Here is an 18,067-nt window from a genome sequence, read left to right on the forward strand (position 1 = left end):
CAGGGGTGAGGAGCCATTATTCTGCCTACAATTCTAGGTTTTTATGTTCATCATTTTTATTACTTTTTCCTGGAAGACAGTGTACCTTTTCAGGATGTATTTCAGTCACTTTTTTCATATTTTATTTCTGAGCACCTTTTCTGTTTCATGTGTTGGGATTTCTACATGAAGAATCCAGTTATCTTCAATATTGGATTACCTAGGTTCTCTTTAACTTAGTCCCTTAAAATTATGCTGCAGAAAATCAATTTTATTGAGATGTAGTTTACATACAATAAACTGTGTCTATTTAAAGTGCACCATCAATGAGTGTTTTTTTTTCTTTCTTTTTTTAAGGTGGAGTCTCACTCTGTTGCCCAGGCTGGAGTGCAGTGGTGTGATCTCAGCTCACTGCAACCTCCGCCTTCTGGGTTCAAGTGATTCTCCTGCCTCAGCCTCCCAAGTAGCTGGGATTATAGGCGTGCACCACCATGCCTGGCTAATTTTTTGTATTTTTAGTAGAGACAGGGTCTCACCATGTTGGCCAGCCTAATCTTGAACTCCTGACCTCAGGTTATCCACCTGCCTCGGCCTCCCAAAGTGCTGGGATTACAGGCGTGAGCCACCACGCCCGCTGATGAGTTTTGACAGATGTATATACCCCTCAAACCCCAGTCCTACTCAAGATCCAGAACATTGCCATCCCTACAAAAGTTTTCTTTGCAGCTTCTCTTTCTCTCTCAACACTGCATTCACTTCCAAGTCTGGCCTCTGTGTCATTAATTTGATCTTCAGCCATGTTTCTTCTGTTTTTTCCTAGTTCTGAATTACTTGTTAGACTTGTGACAATAGTGTTACTATGTTTCACAGTTGGTTTCCTCAGCTCTGCCATTTTCCATTTTACTCTGTTGTTTTATCATCTCATCTTGAAGCTCTCATATCAGTGAAATGATATTCTTTTTAAGTTCTTCCATGTGCAAAGATGTAGGTAACACAGCCTGTTCCTCTGGTTGTGTTTTGCCCAGATGTGGCTCTTTGAATGTATTCCTTTCTTTAAAAAAAAAAAAAAAATTGGTGAGGAGAGACAAGACAAGATTCAGAATTGTATGAACACTATAATATCTTTAAATTAAAAATAATACATAGAAGGAAATCATGCTGGATTATGTGTAATTATTTTTTAGTTGCCATGGGTTTATTTATTTTTTTCACCTTTAAGTCACTTCTTGTTACTTGGGATGGGACTAACATTTACTTTTTAAGAGGACTTTTAAAAAGATCATTGAAAACCGACTTGAAATATACAGAAACCTAGGAGGACATTGAGTATAACCATTATTTGCCCTGCTGGGAGTTTAGGTGACCTCCTTTTTTTTTTTTTTTTTTTTTTTTTGAGATGGAGTCTCACTCTGTTGCCCAGGCTGGAGTACAGTGGCACAATCTTGGCTCACTGCAACCTCCACCTCCTTGGTTCAGGCGATTCTCCTGCCTCAGCCTCCCAAGTAGCTGGGATTACAGGCATGCACCACCATGACTGGCTAATTTTTTTTTTTTTTTTTTTTAGTAGAGACGGAGTTTCGCCATGTTGGCCAGGCTAGTCTCGAACTCCTGACCTCAGGTGATTCACCCACCTCAGCCTCCCAAAGTGCTGGGATTACCGGCGTGAGCCACCGCGCCTGGCTGAGGTGAACCTTCTTATCTCATCTCCTCTCGAGATTCTCAATCACCAAGATATAGAAGTCCAATTTGAATGAAAATATCTGCTTCCCATTAAAACACAATCCCAGTTTTTAATTTTTTATTACCAAGGAGAAAAGAGAAAAAATTAATGACCATAAGGTAAAATATGCACATGCTTAGAAACTTTAAACCTTTTAAAGATATAAAGTAAAAACCTCCCTCTTTACACACTCTAGTTCCTGACACTTTCAGTTGCTTCCAGAAGAGAGAAATTATACATAAACCAGCATACATACAAACATGCTACATATGGGGCAGTTCATATACTATGATCTCTCTTTTCTAAAATAAAAAAATAGTATATAGGTATATATAGATAGTGTATGTTATAGACTGTGTGTATGTAGCATATATGTATAATGTATTTATTTCACTTAACAGTCTTCAAGAGAAGACTGTTACCAATTCATACTTAGACCCATGTCCTTTTAAATGACTACATATGATTACACTGTAGGGATTCCTTGTCTTTAGCCAGTCTCCTTTCCAATCCTACCATGAGAGTAGCAAAGAAAGAAAAGACACATCAAATATTAACTCCAGCATTGCCCCATCCTGGGGAGTTGAGCAAGCCCTCACATGGAATCTGAGAATTAGAGAGAAGGGTTCCCCACTAACAATTTTCAACACAATGAACAACATGTTTTGTGTTGATTGATGTTTCTTTGCAGGACATGTATATAGTAATGGCATTTCATTCTGCTGATTGGGGGTGTGCTTTTTTGGACAACTGTATTTAAGTCTGGCCTGGGGAAAGAAGGTTGGATGACTCTGAGAACCTTACAACCCTGTCTTTCTGAGGTTAGAAATATTAAGCTTTAGAACTGCATCTTAAACAAACATCTTAGCAGTGTTTTCTCAAGTTATTTAGTAGAACATAATCCCATGGATAAGGGTGTATATTCACTTAAGTTTATGAAATGATGTGCATAATATTTCTCTCTTAAGCATTTGTAGTATGCATTTATATTTCATAGTCTTTGGAAAAGTTTTGCAGTGAATAAATCTGTTGAACATTATTGAGCTCTAAGTTTTCAAAACTTACTCTATTACTGAACTCTTTCTCCTCTATCATTTATTAATATCTCAAGATACAAAGTGTTTTTTCAGATTATCTTAAATATATCTGTCCCTGTGGAATCTGGTTTTCAAAATTCTGTGCAGGGGTCCAGTAAAGGACCAGATAGTAAATATTTTAGGCATTGTAGGCCAAATGGTTTCTGTTTCAAATATTCAGTTCTGTTATGTAGCACAAAAGCCATAGACAATAGATGGAAAAATGAATGTGGTTATATTCCAGTAAAACTTCAGTTATGCACAGTAAAATTTAATTTTATGTAATTTTCACATGCACAAAATATCTTTTTTTCCTCCCAACAATTTAAAAATGTAAAAATGATTCTCAGCTGGTGGGCTGTACCAAAGACAGGTGGGCCAGATTTGACCTGCTAGTCATAGTTTGATGACCTTAGATTTAGTAGATAATAATTCAGAATAAGAATTAAATGCTTTGTTCAGCAAGATTGTGCAATGTTTCTTTTGTTTTAAAGAAGATCCAGAAGCTTTGTGCACTTGTATATTAAACATAAAAGAATATTAAGGCTTCATCCACTCTGTAAAAAGTATCTAAGATACCCTAAAATTTAGCTCCTAAACTTGAGACAGTTTAATACGACTCTACCCATTACAGAGGATAAGCTCAATACTAATTTACTGAATAAATATTGGTGAAAATCTCCATATTATAAAAGAAATTAAATTAGAAATGATCTCCATATGATGGTTTATTACTAAATCTTAAAGAAAACCTTCATAATTTTTGCAAAGACCATAGCGTAGATTCGAATTATAAAATGGATGTAAAAGTAGAATATATGTTTAGTGAATTACTCTTTCTGTTTTAAGATTTGAACGTTTGTTAACTGCGTTACTGATCATCAGCAAAAGTATAAAATTCCAAATGTGTGGAATTCCGCCAAATGAAGCTGGTTATTTTTGCCTTTGTTGAATATGTCACTCCTCCTTTTCTGGCCTATATTTAATGACCCTCAGTGTCCTTTTCTGGTGGCTCCCTGGTTTTCCCTAGGTTCATTCCAGAACCCTGGTCAGCCTGCAGTACCACATGTGGGCCGGGTGTGCAGGTCCGCGAGGTGAAGTGCCGTGTGCTCCTCACATTTATGCAGACTGAGACTGAGCTGCCCGAGGAAGAGTGTGAAGGCCCCAAGCTGCCCACCGAACGGCCCTGCCTCCTGGAAGCATGTGATGAGAGCCCGGCCTCCCGAGAGCTGGACATCCCTCTCCCTGAGGACAGTGAGACAACTTATGACTGGGAGTACGCTGGGTTCACCCCTTGCACAGCAACATGTTTGGGAGGTATTTGAACCTTTGCTTAAGGGACAGTTATGTTGTGTGTTGTTAGTGGTTTGAGAAATTACTCAATCAGGTAAGCCAAATATGCAAATTAGCAAAAGTCTAAAGGAGGTGAAGTCATTCAAATAACTGAAAATGATACTTTTTCTCCTTGTTCTTTCTTTTTTTTGTAGTAATTATTTTAGAAAGGTAAATGAGAGTGGGACTGTATACTAACCAGAAAAAGTATGTTTCTTTGCCTAAGAATCTGCATAACTGAGATGGTTCATATGAAATAAATAGGAAAATGTAGAATGGATAAGTTAAGGCAATCTTGTTCATAAATCAGTCTTATAAATTGAGGTAGCCTGGAATTGCAATATCTGATGCAACTCTAGATCACAGTTTGTCTCAGAAAATATTTGGGTTTATATCTGTACATTGGGCCAGCACCTAGGGGAACAAACTAATCACCATGATTTATGTTTGTGTACATAGTGGGTGACATACACAGCCAGGAAACCATGTTAGGATTAGAAAGTGATTGTATAGCCAGGTGATCCCTTTGGGGTGAGAAGTTGGCCCCCTGATAATTTATACAATCTAGAATCCAAAAGGGAGTGAAGGAGTGGTTAGCAGGAGTTCAGATAGTCACTCTTGAGGGCTCTGTTGAAAGTAAAAAGATAGAAATAACAAATAAGGAAACTATATCTTTTACTCACATGAAGGAGACTGGGTCTGACCAGGAATCCAGAACCCCTGTCACTCTGTCCCCTCGTCCTTTGACCCCTGACTGTGCCTTCCAGCCAGCTGCTATGTGCCTGAATGTGCTCTGCTCTTGGTCCAGCCAATGGTGGGAAAAACACAAGGAGCTGCTGTCTTAGAGCTCTTGGCTCAAGATCGTGCTTTACTCCTCCCAACAGTCTTGAGCCCATTACTTGAAACTCCCTGTCAAGTTGTGGAGCTCATGGCCCATTCATTGTGCCTGAACCCCTCACTCTTGAGCCTGAATTCTCAATCCTTGTCATTCAGTCTCTATGACTTGATCGTATCTGTTTATCTCTTTCCTGTCTGATTCAACTTCTATACCTGCCTATCCTTGCCACTTTTTGTATAACATTGCTAGCCTGGCAGTAAACCCAGCTAAAGTGGCATGTGCCTTACCCCCAGGCTGCCCCTAAACTACTGCCTTGCAGACAGAGTTGCACATGTGGACTTTAGGTGTCTTAGCTGCCTCTGTACTCTTTCTCCCCTTACTTGCTTCTGTCTGGTTGCTAAAAGTCCATGCCATCTAGCTAGGAATGTAGCCTGTCTGGTTTACTTGAACCTTAAACATCTGCTGCATCTCGTCCCTCCACAGCACATTGTCTGGGTTGTCCCCCACACTGCCTTGTGTCTGTTCTTGCCCAAGCCAAACTCCTGCCCGCTCTTGAGTTCAGAACCCTGGACATGTTTTTGTTTGTTTGTTGTTTTTTCATTTGTTTGTTTTTTTGTGGTTTTTTAATGTCTTGGAAACCTTAACTCTAACATGCCCTTGGCAATTTGGGAACTGGTGCTTTCTCTTGATGAGTTTGGGGAAACCCTCTAGAGACAGCCACAGAGATGCAAAGATGGTCCCCTATTCAATCACAGTAATACATGCCTGGAACTTTCTACTGTATGACTACAAAATGCCAGCTGTCTCCATTGCTTCTGAGTCACCACATTGCTGCAGTCTCACTAGAGACTTGGAGCTGTGTCTTTCATTAGGAGAGCAGAAGCAAGTCCAGCTGTTGCTTGCACACCCCAACATCTACCTTGTAATCTCAAGCTTTTAAGTGCTGTTGGTAGAATCCCTGTTTCATCTTCTTCTCCTGACTGGCAAGATCCCTTCAAGTTGGGAAAGCATAGCATGCTGGGTACTTGGAACTCAGCAGACCAGTCAGAGTTGCCCAAAGAGAGATGACCAGGTGAATTCTAATTCAGCTGAGAGAGGCAGCTGTTAGACCTCATTTTTGGAGCCTTTTACAAAAATACTAGAATTTACCTTGTGTTCCCAGTAACCACTGAGATGGCCCTAGATTCCACCTCCAGGATGGCTGAACTCATGTGATAAATTTCTCTCTTTTTTTTTTTCAGTAACAGCTTTATGGAGATAGAATGCGCACACCGTACAGTTTATGCATTTAAAGTATACAATGTAGTGATTTCTAGTTACGAAGTTGTGCAGCCATTAACATAATCAATTTCAGAACACTTGCCCAAAGAAACACTGTATCCTTAAGCAATCATACCCCATTTTCCCTCAAATTCTAACCCCTGGAAACCACTACTCTCTATTATGGACATTGCATCTAATGGAATTATGTAATATGTGGTCCTCTGTGACTGCCATCTTTCACTTAGCATAGTGTTTTCAAGGTTCATCTATGTTTTAGCATGTTTCAGTACTTCATTCCTTTTTGTGGCCAAGCGGTATTCCATTATATGGATATACAACATTTTACCCATTCATCGGTTGATAGAAATTTGAGTTGTTTGCATGTTTACGGTATTGAGAATAGTGCTGCTGTGAACGTTCATGTATATGATTTTATGTGGACATATGTTTTTATTTATCTTGGTTATATACCTTGGAGTAGATAGAATTACCTTTGAATCCATTTAAAACATACAAGTTTTTTGACACTTGACTAATTGAGTTTGGTTATCCTTAGTGGCACTGTGCACCTTTTGCCCTGCTATGAGAAGAGAAACTGCCTTGCATCTGTCAGAAATGCAATGCAGTATTCAGGCAGGTGATGTTAAGGTGCCCATTTGCTTTATGATATATTCTTGTGTATCAGGAACACATTTTACAAATTTTAGAAAAGCTCAAGTTGGTAGCCTTTTACTACTCAGGTAAGCAGCAATTTAGCTGTAAAAGGGTATATTTTATCGTTTAATCCTGGAATAATATTATTGAAATGAACCTTGGACACCTACTAACCCAAATTTTATAGCTGAGGAAGCTGAGACTCAGAGTCCATCATAAAGCCAAAAATAGAAAATGAATAACTGGATTCTCATTACTTAGCTGAACTATAAGTACATGTAATAAGCTTCTTAGCTTTACAAAAAGTAATATTTTTAATTTCTTGGGTTCAAGATTAAAGTTCCTTATAATAAATAACTAAATCCTATGAAACTGAAGAGCTAAGGCATAAAACCAAAACCCTTTATAAAGGCTGGGATGGAATTTGTGGGTGAGGTGACTCATGCCTGTAATTCCAGAACTTTGGGAGGCTGAGGCAGGAGGATCTCTTGAGGCCAGGAGTTTGAGATCAATCTGGGCAACATAGCAAGACACAGTCTTTAGAAAAAAAAAATAAAATAAAGGCTGGGAATTGGGTACCTGCTCTGTGTTAGACTCCATGGTTCTTCACCAAGTTCTGCACTAAATCTTCAGGGATATAAAATAAATAGAACATATTCTTTGCCTTGATGGAGCACAGCTTTTGGTTGTTTTGGTTTGACTGTCCCAACCACACTGCTTATAGTCAGTGGTACTTGCCTCTGTGATCTATTTCAATGTGGTTCAGTAAGTTCAGCTTCCATAAGTCCACTAATGTGTGAGTTATGAATGTGGGCTTTTTGCCTTCACCCAGGATAGCAGAGAGGATAAGTCTGCAATGACTGACAACCACAATAAAATGTAATTTACACAGGCATATATTTATTTCTTCAACATTCTTATTTCTGCTGGAAAAGTAATATACAAATTACAAGTTTCTGAAAAGATAAATTTTGGTCACATTCTGATATTCTGTATACTTATATTTTCTAACCTATCTTCACATCATACAGGAAATAAGAATAAATCCATTTGTTGTAATTACTGATGCTTAAGATCCTTGCATAAGTCTCTTTTCACATTGGAGTAGCAACAGAGAATTCTTTTTTAATTCCTAAAAGCATGAAGAATCCAGACACCAATCTCTAGCTTCCAAAGTGTGTGTATGTATGTATGTATGTATATGTATGTATGCATGAACTCATGCAGCAGTATCTGTGTGTGTATGTACATCACGTGCGTGCACACACATACTCATGTACATCCTGGAAGATATGCCTACCTTTTTAGTACCCTCTGGTAAGGTTTTATAATTTATTACATCATAAACATTCCTTACCGAAGTTCTTCTTTTATATTCTATATTGTTTGTGGTTTTTATGACCTCATGTTTTTACGTTTATGTTTTCCGACAACACAGGCTAGGAGTATATATGTGGACATTTGAGACCTGACCCCATTATGAACCCCAGCTCTGCAACTCTCTTTGTGCCATTTGTTTACATTTGTAGAGTTGTGGTTTATTTTGCTAAAATGATAGGAGTCATACCTACCTCATTAGGCTTAATGAAATAATTAAATGTGATTATTAAATAAGCTGATGTTCAGAGAGTGTTTAATCACAGTGTGTGGCACATTGTATGTAATAAATGTTAGTGGGATGACTATTTTACAATATAATAATAGAGCATTCCTCTTATATTGGAATGCTATTTTTTCTCTTTTCAAACATCTGACTAAATTGTTGAACACCTTAATACTTCTAATCATTTTTCAGCTTATTTTTATGAGTTTTCTAAGTAAATGATCATCTGCTATTAATGATGATTTTATCTTTCCCTTTCCAATAGTTAAGTTTCACATTTTATTGGCTTGTCTAGAATTCCAGGAACAATTGTAAATAATGTGGATAATGCCAACCTTGTCTTGGTCCTGGCAGTAGTAGAGATCTCTTTATTGTTTCCTTTTAAAACAATGTTCTACAAATATTTATTGTATGTTTCTATGTGCCAGGCACTGGCCTAGGTGATAGTGACTCAGTAGTTCCTAGCTTTGGAACTGAACTCTAATAGGGAAAATGCATTCATCACATAATCATACTCACACATATATAGAATTACCACTAGTTACAGCAATTGCAAAAGAAGTATATGGTGCTATGAAAAGGGACATTTGACCTAATTACACTTGAATTTAAATCTAAAAGATGAGGCGTTAGCTAAACAAAAGGGGGTTTGCAGGGGGTGGCACACGAATAATTTCCAGCAGAAAGAGCATATGCAAAGGCCAGCAGAAGGGTGCATTGTACATTCCAGGAATGGAAGAAGCCAGGCACAGTTGAGTACTGAGGATGAGACAGGGTTTAGTGTGGCATGCTGCTAGACAGGAAGGCAGAGGCCAGACAATTATGGCCTTACAGGCTATGTTGATTTGAGTCTATCCCAAGATCAATGGGAAGTCATTCAAGTAATTAAAATGGGAGTTATGTGACCAAATTTTTATTTATTTCAAAAAGGTTAGTCCGGCTTTATTGTAGACAATGGATTAGAAAGGATAAGGATGTTGTGAGAGCGATCACGTAGGAAGCTGTTTCCTATTCCAGACAAGAGCTTAGACTGGAGTGGTGACCACGGTAGAGATGGAGTATGGCGGATGACTTTGAGAGACATGTAGGAGATAAAAGGATCTGTCAGTGGAGTGGGTAAGCAGGAGTGTGATGGCAAGTCTGAGTCCTAAGACTATTTTCTGAGATGGTGCGTGCTAAATGTTGGTGAGGGAACCCATGAGTTCATTTGTGGACATAATGCTTTTAAGATGCCTCTCGACTTCCGAGTGGAGATGTTAAGTAGTCAGTTGGATGTGTGGGTCTGGAGTGAAGAAGAGTGGTCTGAACTGGAATGGTACATTTATGCATCATGTGTGTATCCAGGGATTGAAGCCAGGGGCATGGACAAGAATTTTCAGGAGAATACCTATGAAGAGTGCAGAGGGTCTAGGACTAAGTCTTGAGGAAATTCAACATTCCGTGTCTGGGTGGAGGACACTAAGCCGCAAAGGTCTGTGAGAAGAGATCAGCGAGATATAATGAAAACAGAAGTCTGTGGTGTGGTGGAAACCAAGGTCAGCTATGTTGCATGCCATGCAGAGGCGGAGAGGTGAGGGTTCAGCATTGGTACTGGGTTCAGCAATGTGAAGCCACTGGGGACTTAAGGAAAGGTCATTTCAGTGGAGGAGCAGAGATGGAAACCAGATTTGAAAGGGTTGAGGAAAGAATGATAAGTGACAGAGTGGAGATGAATAGAGGAGTTTTTTTTGCAGCAAAATTGGCCATGTTAAAGAAAACAGAGAGGAGGAGATGATTAAGATGGCCTTGCAGGTTGAGGCAGATCTGTGTGGGTGTGGGTGAAGGGTGGTTATTTAATGTTGGAGATCCTTGGGTACATTTAAAAGGCAACAAGAAAGCTCTAGAATGAAAGTGAAAGGCAAAGCAATACGTTTTCTAAGAAGATTGAAGGGGATGAAACTCCACTCACAGTCGTGGAGATTGGTCTTAAATCATTGGAAGGGCAGCTTCTTATTGTAATAAGCAGGGAAAAGGCTAGTGAGGATATGAGTGTAGGTAGGTTTGTATGCTTACAAAAGGAAGTTCCCATCTGGTTGTTTCTGTGCTTTTGTGCATATGAATATTTGCTGAAAGTGATTGGTAGGTGAATGACAGATGTTTGAGGTAATGAGGTAATTTTATTATATACTGCTGATTATGCTATTATTTAATTTAGGGTATATATATATGTATGAATGATACTGATGCATGTAAATGCACTCTGTTTTGCAGAGTGGAGTACAAGAATTCCTTTCTACAAATGGTAACATGGGAACAAAGATTGCATTGGCCCCCTATGGGCTCATTTGAGCATACTCCCAATAGAGATGTGTTCCCGACATGGTACATTAGCAACTGCCGTTTTGTTTTCTCCAAATCCCTTCAAATCATGACAGGTCTTGAGCTGTAGTTTCTTCCAGCTCATTTTGACGTAATTGGTCACTTCCGCTCAGGCTCCAGTGGTTTATGATGCCCTTCCTAAGGCCAAATGGCTTTCAACAATCCTTAATCTTTACCAGCTGTCTCCTCAATTGGTTCCTAAAAAGAACTCACCTATTTGAAGTGCTACAAAACTTGCATTTTAGCACCAAACAGGATACCTTTGGATCCATAACATATCATGCTTCACTCTTTTTCATTACTCGGGACTTTACAGTAGTACCCCTCAGTCAAACTAGCTAATCAGCAGAAAGAGAAAAAAATTAACTGTTCTTTCCAATATGATCCTAGGCCTGTGTGTATGTGTGTGTTTTGGAAACAAAGAACATCGTTATATATAATATAGCATTATACAAGCCCACACTGTATGAAGCAGACCTCTTTTTTCCTCGTATAGGTTTAGGTATCATCAGGTTTTGGTAGTTTTGTGAGATGAACTGGCATTTTCTATACCTTTAAATAATTTTAAATAGTTTATATCATAGAAATCTGTTTAAAATGTTTGAAAGTGCTAGTTCCTACAACTGTCTAAATCTTGTCCTGTTTTTGGGATTGAGGGGGAGCATCATGGCTCCATCTTTAACATTATTTTCAAGTTTCCCCCCACTTATTGTTATATTCAATCCAAGTTCTTATAATAATTTTTAAATAAATTACATAATTTAGACTCACTTGGGACAAAAACCATCCATTTCATGAGAATACTGAAATTTATCTTCTAGAGTTGTTTGTCGAGTCTGAAGTGGCTGTAAGCCTCCCCGTTCTCCCTTTTCCTGCCACAAATAATGTGTAATCTATTTACTCTTTGGCCTAGGACTTTATACAAATTCTAATGTGTGGAGTTGGGGAGTTTAATTGTTTATTATTCACTCATGTTGGACTATATTATAGTCAGAGAATGTTACCTGCATAATTTATGACTTTTGAAACTTACTGCAGTTTCCTAGACTAATAGAGGATCCATTTTTGTTAATGTTCCATGGATGCTTCAAGAAAGCAAATTGTATCTATTTCTAGGGCCCAAGACTACTTGATTTTTAAAGCAACATAATTTTCTTACACAAATTATTTTTTCCTTATTTATTTTACAACTTGGCATATTTAATACTGAGTGGCACATAAAAGGCTGTGACTATGGATTTTAAAAATCTCTCCTGGTATTCTTACACTGTGTGTGTATGTGTGTGTTATGTTATTTGCCATGTTGAAGTAGTCAACACTGTTGTTTGCAAATGGCAGAAACCCAACCAAGCAAAAAGAACATGTCAGCTTATGTATTGGCTCTGCTTCTTCTTGGAGTCTGTGTTTTTACCCTTTAAATATTAATTTATTTCTTGATGAAGGATAAAATATACGTCTATATTTTGAGACAGAGTCTTCCTCTGTGCCCAGGCTGGACTGCAGTGGTACAATCATAGCTTGCTGCAGCCCCAGCCTCCTGGACTGAAGTGATCCTCTCACCCCAGCCCCCCGAGTAGCTGGGACTATAGGCACAGCCACCACACCCAGCTAATTTTTGTATTTTTTTGTAGAGATGGGGTCTCACTATGTTGCCACAAGCTACGTATGTTTTTCTTTTTCTAAAAAAAAAGACACTTTCATGATAACACTGCAAAAGTCAAATGTGAAGTAAGGGATGTTGCCTCATGCTACAAAAAGAAATTTATTAAAAAAATGATGCTGACGTTTCACCACTTGATGTATTATGTTCTAAATTCGTAGTTGTAAGTATTACCTAAATTGTATTATGAGGTAAACTTATTTTTATAATTTTTCCTTTTTTAACTTTAATTTTTGAAAGTAAATGCTTAATCAAATCTTTTAAGGTGAGAAGTGTCAAAGTAACATTGTAGGACCAATGTATGCGATGGGAGATATTTTGTGGCCATTTTTCAAAATATACTCTACCTCAATAAGTATCCTAAATCATCTATTAAACTTATAAATTATTTTCAGTAAACTTGCTTTAATACAGAAAAGTGTGTCATGAGTGTTGTACAATTCCATCCAGAATGGGTTATAATGGGGCTTTAAGGCCCACTTATTCAGAAAATGTTCCAAAATAGTCCCTGTAATAAAAATTTCTGAAAAATTTCTGTTATAAATAAAAATATATTTGAAAGTTAACTGGATTTTTCTCAGATTAAAAAAAAATAAACATACTAGAAAATGAACATTTAAACCTCTACAAGGTAACTACGTTTTGATATTTGCAAATAAAACCTAGAGTTATTAAGCTGTAGCAATGCCTTCTTATATCTCAGGTTAGCCAATGTTTATTTTAAAAGTTCATAGAAAATACATGCAGATTTAGTTCTGCATCCTGCCATGGCAGGGGACATAAAATTACAACTGAAGACAGCAGGAGAAAATTTATTAGAAAGAACTGAACATCACAAATATATATTTTAGAAGTATTTTTGGCCAATACTACATCCTGTAAAATACTGTAAAATGGTTGAATTGAAACATGGCATTTGGAAAAAGAACCACAACCTTCTAACATAATGGAACGCACATTCTTGCATGAAAATGAATGCATTTGCATATTTCAAATAACATAGTTGCTATTACAGTTTGTATGTGACTTTTTAATCAAAAGTTTGATTTACATCTTGTTCCATCTGATTTTCCAATAATTTTTTTTTGTCCCAGCGGACAAAGAATACTGGTTGAGAACATAGGCTTTGGGGTCAGGCAGACCTGTCTGGCCCCAAAGGGAAAATATGCCTGTGAAAGTTCATATTTTCCCAAGGAGCAGTCTTGTACTTTTTGGCTGTATTGCATTTTAGAATCCCTAGAATATGTACAAAAGAAAGATCACTGAATTAGGAGGCAGGGAATTTAATTTTTAGGCTTGAATCTACCACATTTTTGCTGTCTTAGTTTCTCTCTAGACCTCAGTTTCCTTATTATTAAATTAATTAAATGGAGGTAATAATACTATTGTTTTGACCTCGCTGATTATTGTGAAAGCACTTTGTACACTTTCCAAATAGGAGGTATTGTTATTGTTTTTCCCAGCAATAGAAATGTTACAAATTACAGTCATAGCGAACAGGAACTCAAATCGTAATTTAAATTGTGAGGAATTATCTGCCAGATTTAGCACATATGCAGTGATACAGAGAAAATGTTATTCTTTAGCAGCTGATTCAAAAATTCCTCTTAAGGAAACTATTGTGACTGTTTGGAAGGAACACCTTGATGGCTTATTTGGGGGAACTCCTAGCTTTGAGTACATTTGGAATGCAGATTAAGTCCAGGGGTGGATGGGGAGTTGGGGTGCTCTTGAATGTTTCAAAGTGAGTAGATTTGGGAGACAGAGAGTAAAGGGACTGAATTTAAAAGGTTAATGAGGGAATATCATAGACTGGGAGACTGTGGATAATGCAAAGTTGTTTGCTCCCAGGTGTACCCTGAAATGCAGCCTGCAGCCCTATGATAGTCAAAAGGGCAGTGTGCTAAGAATGAGAAGACCTAAGACTCTATTTTCTTTTTTCCACAATAAGTTATTCCATGTCATTTGCATTTTCCTCTTTCCAACCTGCAGGCCATCAAGAAGCCATAGCAGTGTGCTTACACATCCAGACCCAGCAGACAGTCAATGACAGCTTGTGTGATATGGTCCACCGTCCTCCAGCCATGAGCCAGGCCTGTAACACAGAGCCCTGTCCTCCCAGGTATGTGCTGTCTTGTGCTCCTGGTATATACCATGTCCGGGTGGTAATACCCTCCTCTGCAGAGAAACCCACCTAAGTGCAGACTTGTGGGTTCACCCAAGGTAGATGTGCTAAGCCTGCTTCAGAGCTCTCTTCTCTGCTCAAGTTATGCTCCAGCCAGATTCTTGCCTAGGTGCTCAGATACAGCCATGTTGAACAGGAATGCTCTCGAGGCTGGCTTTTGTTTGCATCGAACACGAATGAACATAAACTGGCCTGCTACCCGCAAAGCCATGAGATCAGTGGATTTGTTCTCTTTCTCCTCCCTGTTTCCTCCAGGGCACTTCTTCCCTTAATATCCCATCAGAAAGCACAGGATTTGCATTAGAGTTAACATTGGTACACAGTAGGTGCTTAATCCATATTTGTTGAGTGACTGTGTAATCTCCTATTTGATACCTAGCACTCATACTGATCTGTTATTACCTTCCCATTGACTTGCCTTGGGTCTCAGATTGTGGGGTATAATGTTATAAACCCCAATGAGCAGGTGAGGGTGATCTTCTTGATCTCTTTGGCTGATAGGTTTACCTTAAAAGTTAATCTGCTTCCTTGCTTAAGTCCTGGTAAGGTCCTGAGGAATTGTATCAGAAGAGAAGTAGGTTGTTCTCATGTTCCTGTGTCCCTGATGCTGCTGGCTACAGAGGGTGATAACGGAACATCATTGGTTTCTCACACAAGACTTTTCTGAATATAGCCTCCAGTCTTTTCCTTCCTCTCTCTTTTACCTTTATTATCTTGTGACCCCTATTCTGTGAGAAGAATTAGTTGCCAGAAATGTTGAGCCCATTCCAGTCACCTCCTGCCTCTCCTACCTCTTAGTCGTTTGCCCTGCTAATGAAATCCTTTCATTTGCTAAAGCAAGTTCTGCTATGTTTAGGACTCTCAGTGATTCAGGGAGGTTATTGTATCCTCCTGCCATATTAGTCTAAGGATAAGTGTATTTTATGTTTATTCAGAAAATAAGTTGTGCTTCTGGAATTCTCTTGACCCTTCTGATTTTAATTCCATGCAATCTGTTGGCTGTGATGTTTCTCCTGCCTTGATGGCATAAGGGTGGGGAAGGTGGGGATCAATACGTTAGGCCCCCCTAGAAATCAGGCCCTCCACATCCTGGAGATGGGCACCCCTTCCTTGAGAGTCTTGTTCTCCAGCCCGCACAGTCTCAGGAGGAGGCCAGTGTGTGCCTCATCCTTGGTGAAATCACACCTGCCATGTAATGGGCACAGTGTTTTCTATCCGTTACCGTATTTCTCACTTCCATTGAGACCTACAGAAGTACTGGGAGCTTGTTGGCTTATGTTAGAGCCATCTGGCCGTGTGTGGTTGAGGTGATGCAGTAGAGGCCTGTAGACTTACCCTGGTGAGCAAAGCAAGGCCCAGAAACAGCATTGGGAAATCTGTTTCCCTGCCACCTCCCACTCCCACTCCCACCCCCAAGCTTACGGCATTCCAGAGTAATCCACGCTAGAATGCAGATTGCAGAGGAGACAATAAAGGAGAGTTTTTAGGAAGGTTTGATGTAACTAGGAGGCAAGACATCTACTTTGTCAAGTATATCCAGACTTTTCCAAGAATAGCAAATGTATTGGAGCAGTGTTGAATATATAATGCCCTTTTATGTTTACAGAAATAGAACTTGTGTAATGGCACATAGTAATCCGAATTATTTATGTTTCTCAGTTTTTTCTATTCTAATATTGGAACCACTGAATTAGATACTTTTGGAAAAGCCAGGGTTTCTGTTTTCCTCCCCTCCTACATCCCTTCCCTGAGGCAATGAAGATGGAAACAGATGACCACCTTCCTGAATAGGAGCAAGGCACAGAGGAAAATACAGGGAGGGGGCAAAACATAGTTATATTTCTCAACATATTTCCCCATGACATTGGAATCATGTACCATATCATTTTGTAAACTGTTTTCTTAAACTTAATCTGGGGATGGGGCACAAGGCGGATGTTAGATAAACAGCATCTCAAAAGCAAGAATACTATGAGGACCTAAAATAAATTGGTGGGGCAAGAAGCCGGGGAGGTTGGTGCAGGTCATTCCTGAGGAGGTTGTTTAAGACGTAAACACAGGCAGGAATCTGCCAGGAGAGGTGTAGAGGATGAGTGTTCTGGGCAGAGGGAACAGTATGTGCAAAGGCCCCAAGGAAAGAAAGAGCTCAGTGTGCTCAAGGAACTGGAGAGAAAGGAAATCAATGTGTCATCAGATGAGATAGGAATGGGCAAGGGCCACGGTAAGCACTTGGACTTCATCCAGAGAGTCAGTGGGAAGCCATTGGAGGGTTTGAGCAATGAAGTGGTACATCAGATTTGCATTTAAAAAGATTACTCAAACACAGAAACGGGGAGAACAAAATGGAGACAATTAGATCAGTTATAAATCTTTTAAGAAAATTATTTAAAACTAGGGATCCAGCCCACCACAATTCCATTTGAGCGTCCTTGATTTAAAGCCTGCCTCCATGTGAATCTGCAAATATCATCGTTTCCTTTTTATTGTTTATATGACACTAACAACATGTTGTTGTTTTTTTTTGTTTTTTTTTTTGAGATGGAGTTTCGCTCTTGTTGCCAGGCTGGAGTGCAATGGCACAATCTTATGGTTCACTGCAACTTCCGCCTCCTGGGTTCAAGCGATTTGCCTGCCTCAGCCTCCCGAGTAGCTGGGGTTACAGGTGCCTGCCACCATGCCCACATAATTTTTTGTATTTTTAGTAGAGATGGGGTTTCACCATGTTGGCTAGGCTGGTCTCAAACTCCTGATCTCAGGTGATCCACCTGCCTCGGCCTCCCAAAATGCTGGGATTACAGGCATAAGCCACCGCACCCGGCCATCAACAACATTCTTTATCAAAATGGTTGAATCCCTTTCTATATTTGTAGCCATGAATATCAGTGCACCTCTACTGTCTTTTCCAAAAATGCTCAGTGTCTCCTTCAGAAATACTGCTTTCCCAACCATGGCCCCCATGCCCCAGCATTTTGCACAGCAGTTTTAAGAGTTCTACAATCCATAAATGCTTTTCTTTCTCTCTTTTCTTTTTTTTTGAGACGGAGTCTCACTCTGTTGCCCGGGCTGGAGTGCAATGGCACAGTCTCGGCCCACTGCAGCCTCTGCCTCCTGGGTTCAAGTGATTCTTCTGCCTGAGCTTCCTGAGTAGCTGGGACTACAGGCATATGCCACCACACCCAGCTAATTTTTGTATTTTTTGTAGAGATGGGATTTTGCCACGTTGGCCAGGCTGATCTCAAACTGACCTCAAGTGATCTGCCTGCCTCAGCCTCCCAGAGTGCTGGGATTACAGACGTGAGCCACTGCACCTGGCCCATAAATCCTTTTCTATGTACTGTTTTATTTAAAACAGTGGATGAACCTGTTCACAACTTATGCCTGCACTATATCAGGTGTTTT

General features: G+C 39.2%; 1 protein-coding gene across 2 annotated transcripts in view; it reads left to right on the top strand.

Annotated features, from left to right (window-relative positions):
- ADAMTSL3 (ADAMTS like 3) overlaps positions 1-18,067 on the top strand; it is a 385,342-nt gene that overhangs the window by 249,858 nt on the left and 117,417 nt on the right. For both annotated transcript variants that reach the window (XM_055277435.2, XM_055277434.2), the window contains exons 16-17: positions 3,806-4,092; positions 14,476-14,605. In XM_055277435.2, the coding sequence (XP_055133410.2) occupies positions 3,806-4,092; positions 14,476-14,605 (417 nt within the window). The remainder of the gene's footprint in view (positions 1-3,805; positions 4,093-14,475; positions 14,606-18,067) is intronic.

This window comes from Symphalangus syndactylus, chromosome 5 (assembly GCF_028878055.3).
Source record: "Symphalangus syndactylus isolate Jambi chromosome 5, NHGRI_mSymSyn1-v2.1_pri, whole genome shotgun sequence".
Taxonomy (NCBI): Eukaryota; Metazoa; Chordata; class Mammalia; order Primates; family Hylobatidae; genus Symphalangus; species Symphalangus syndactylus.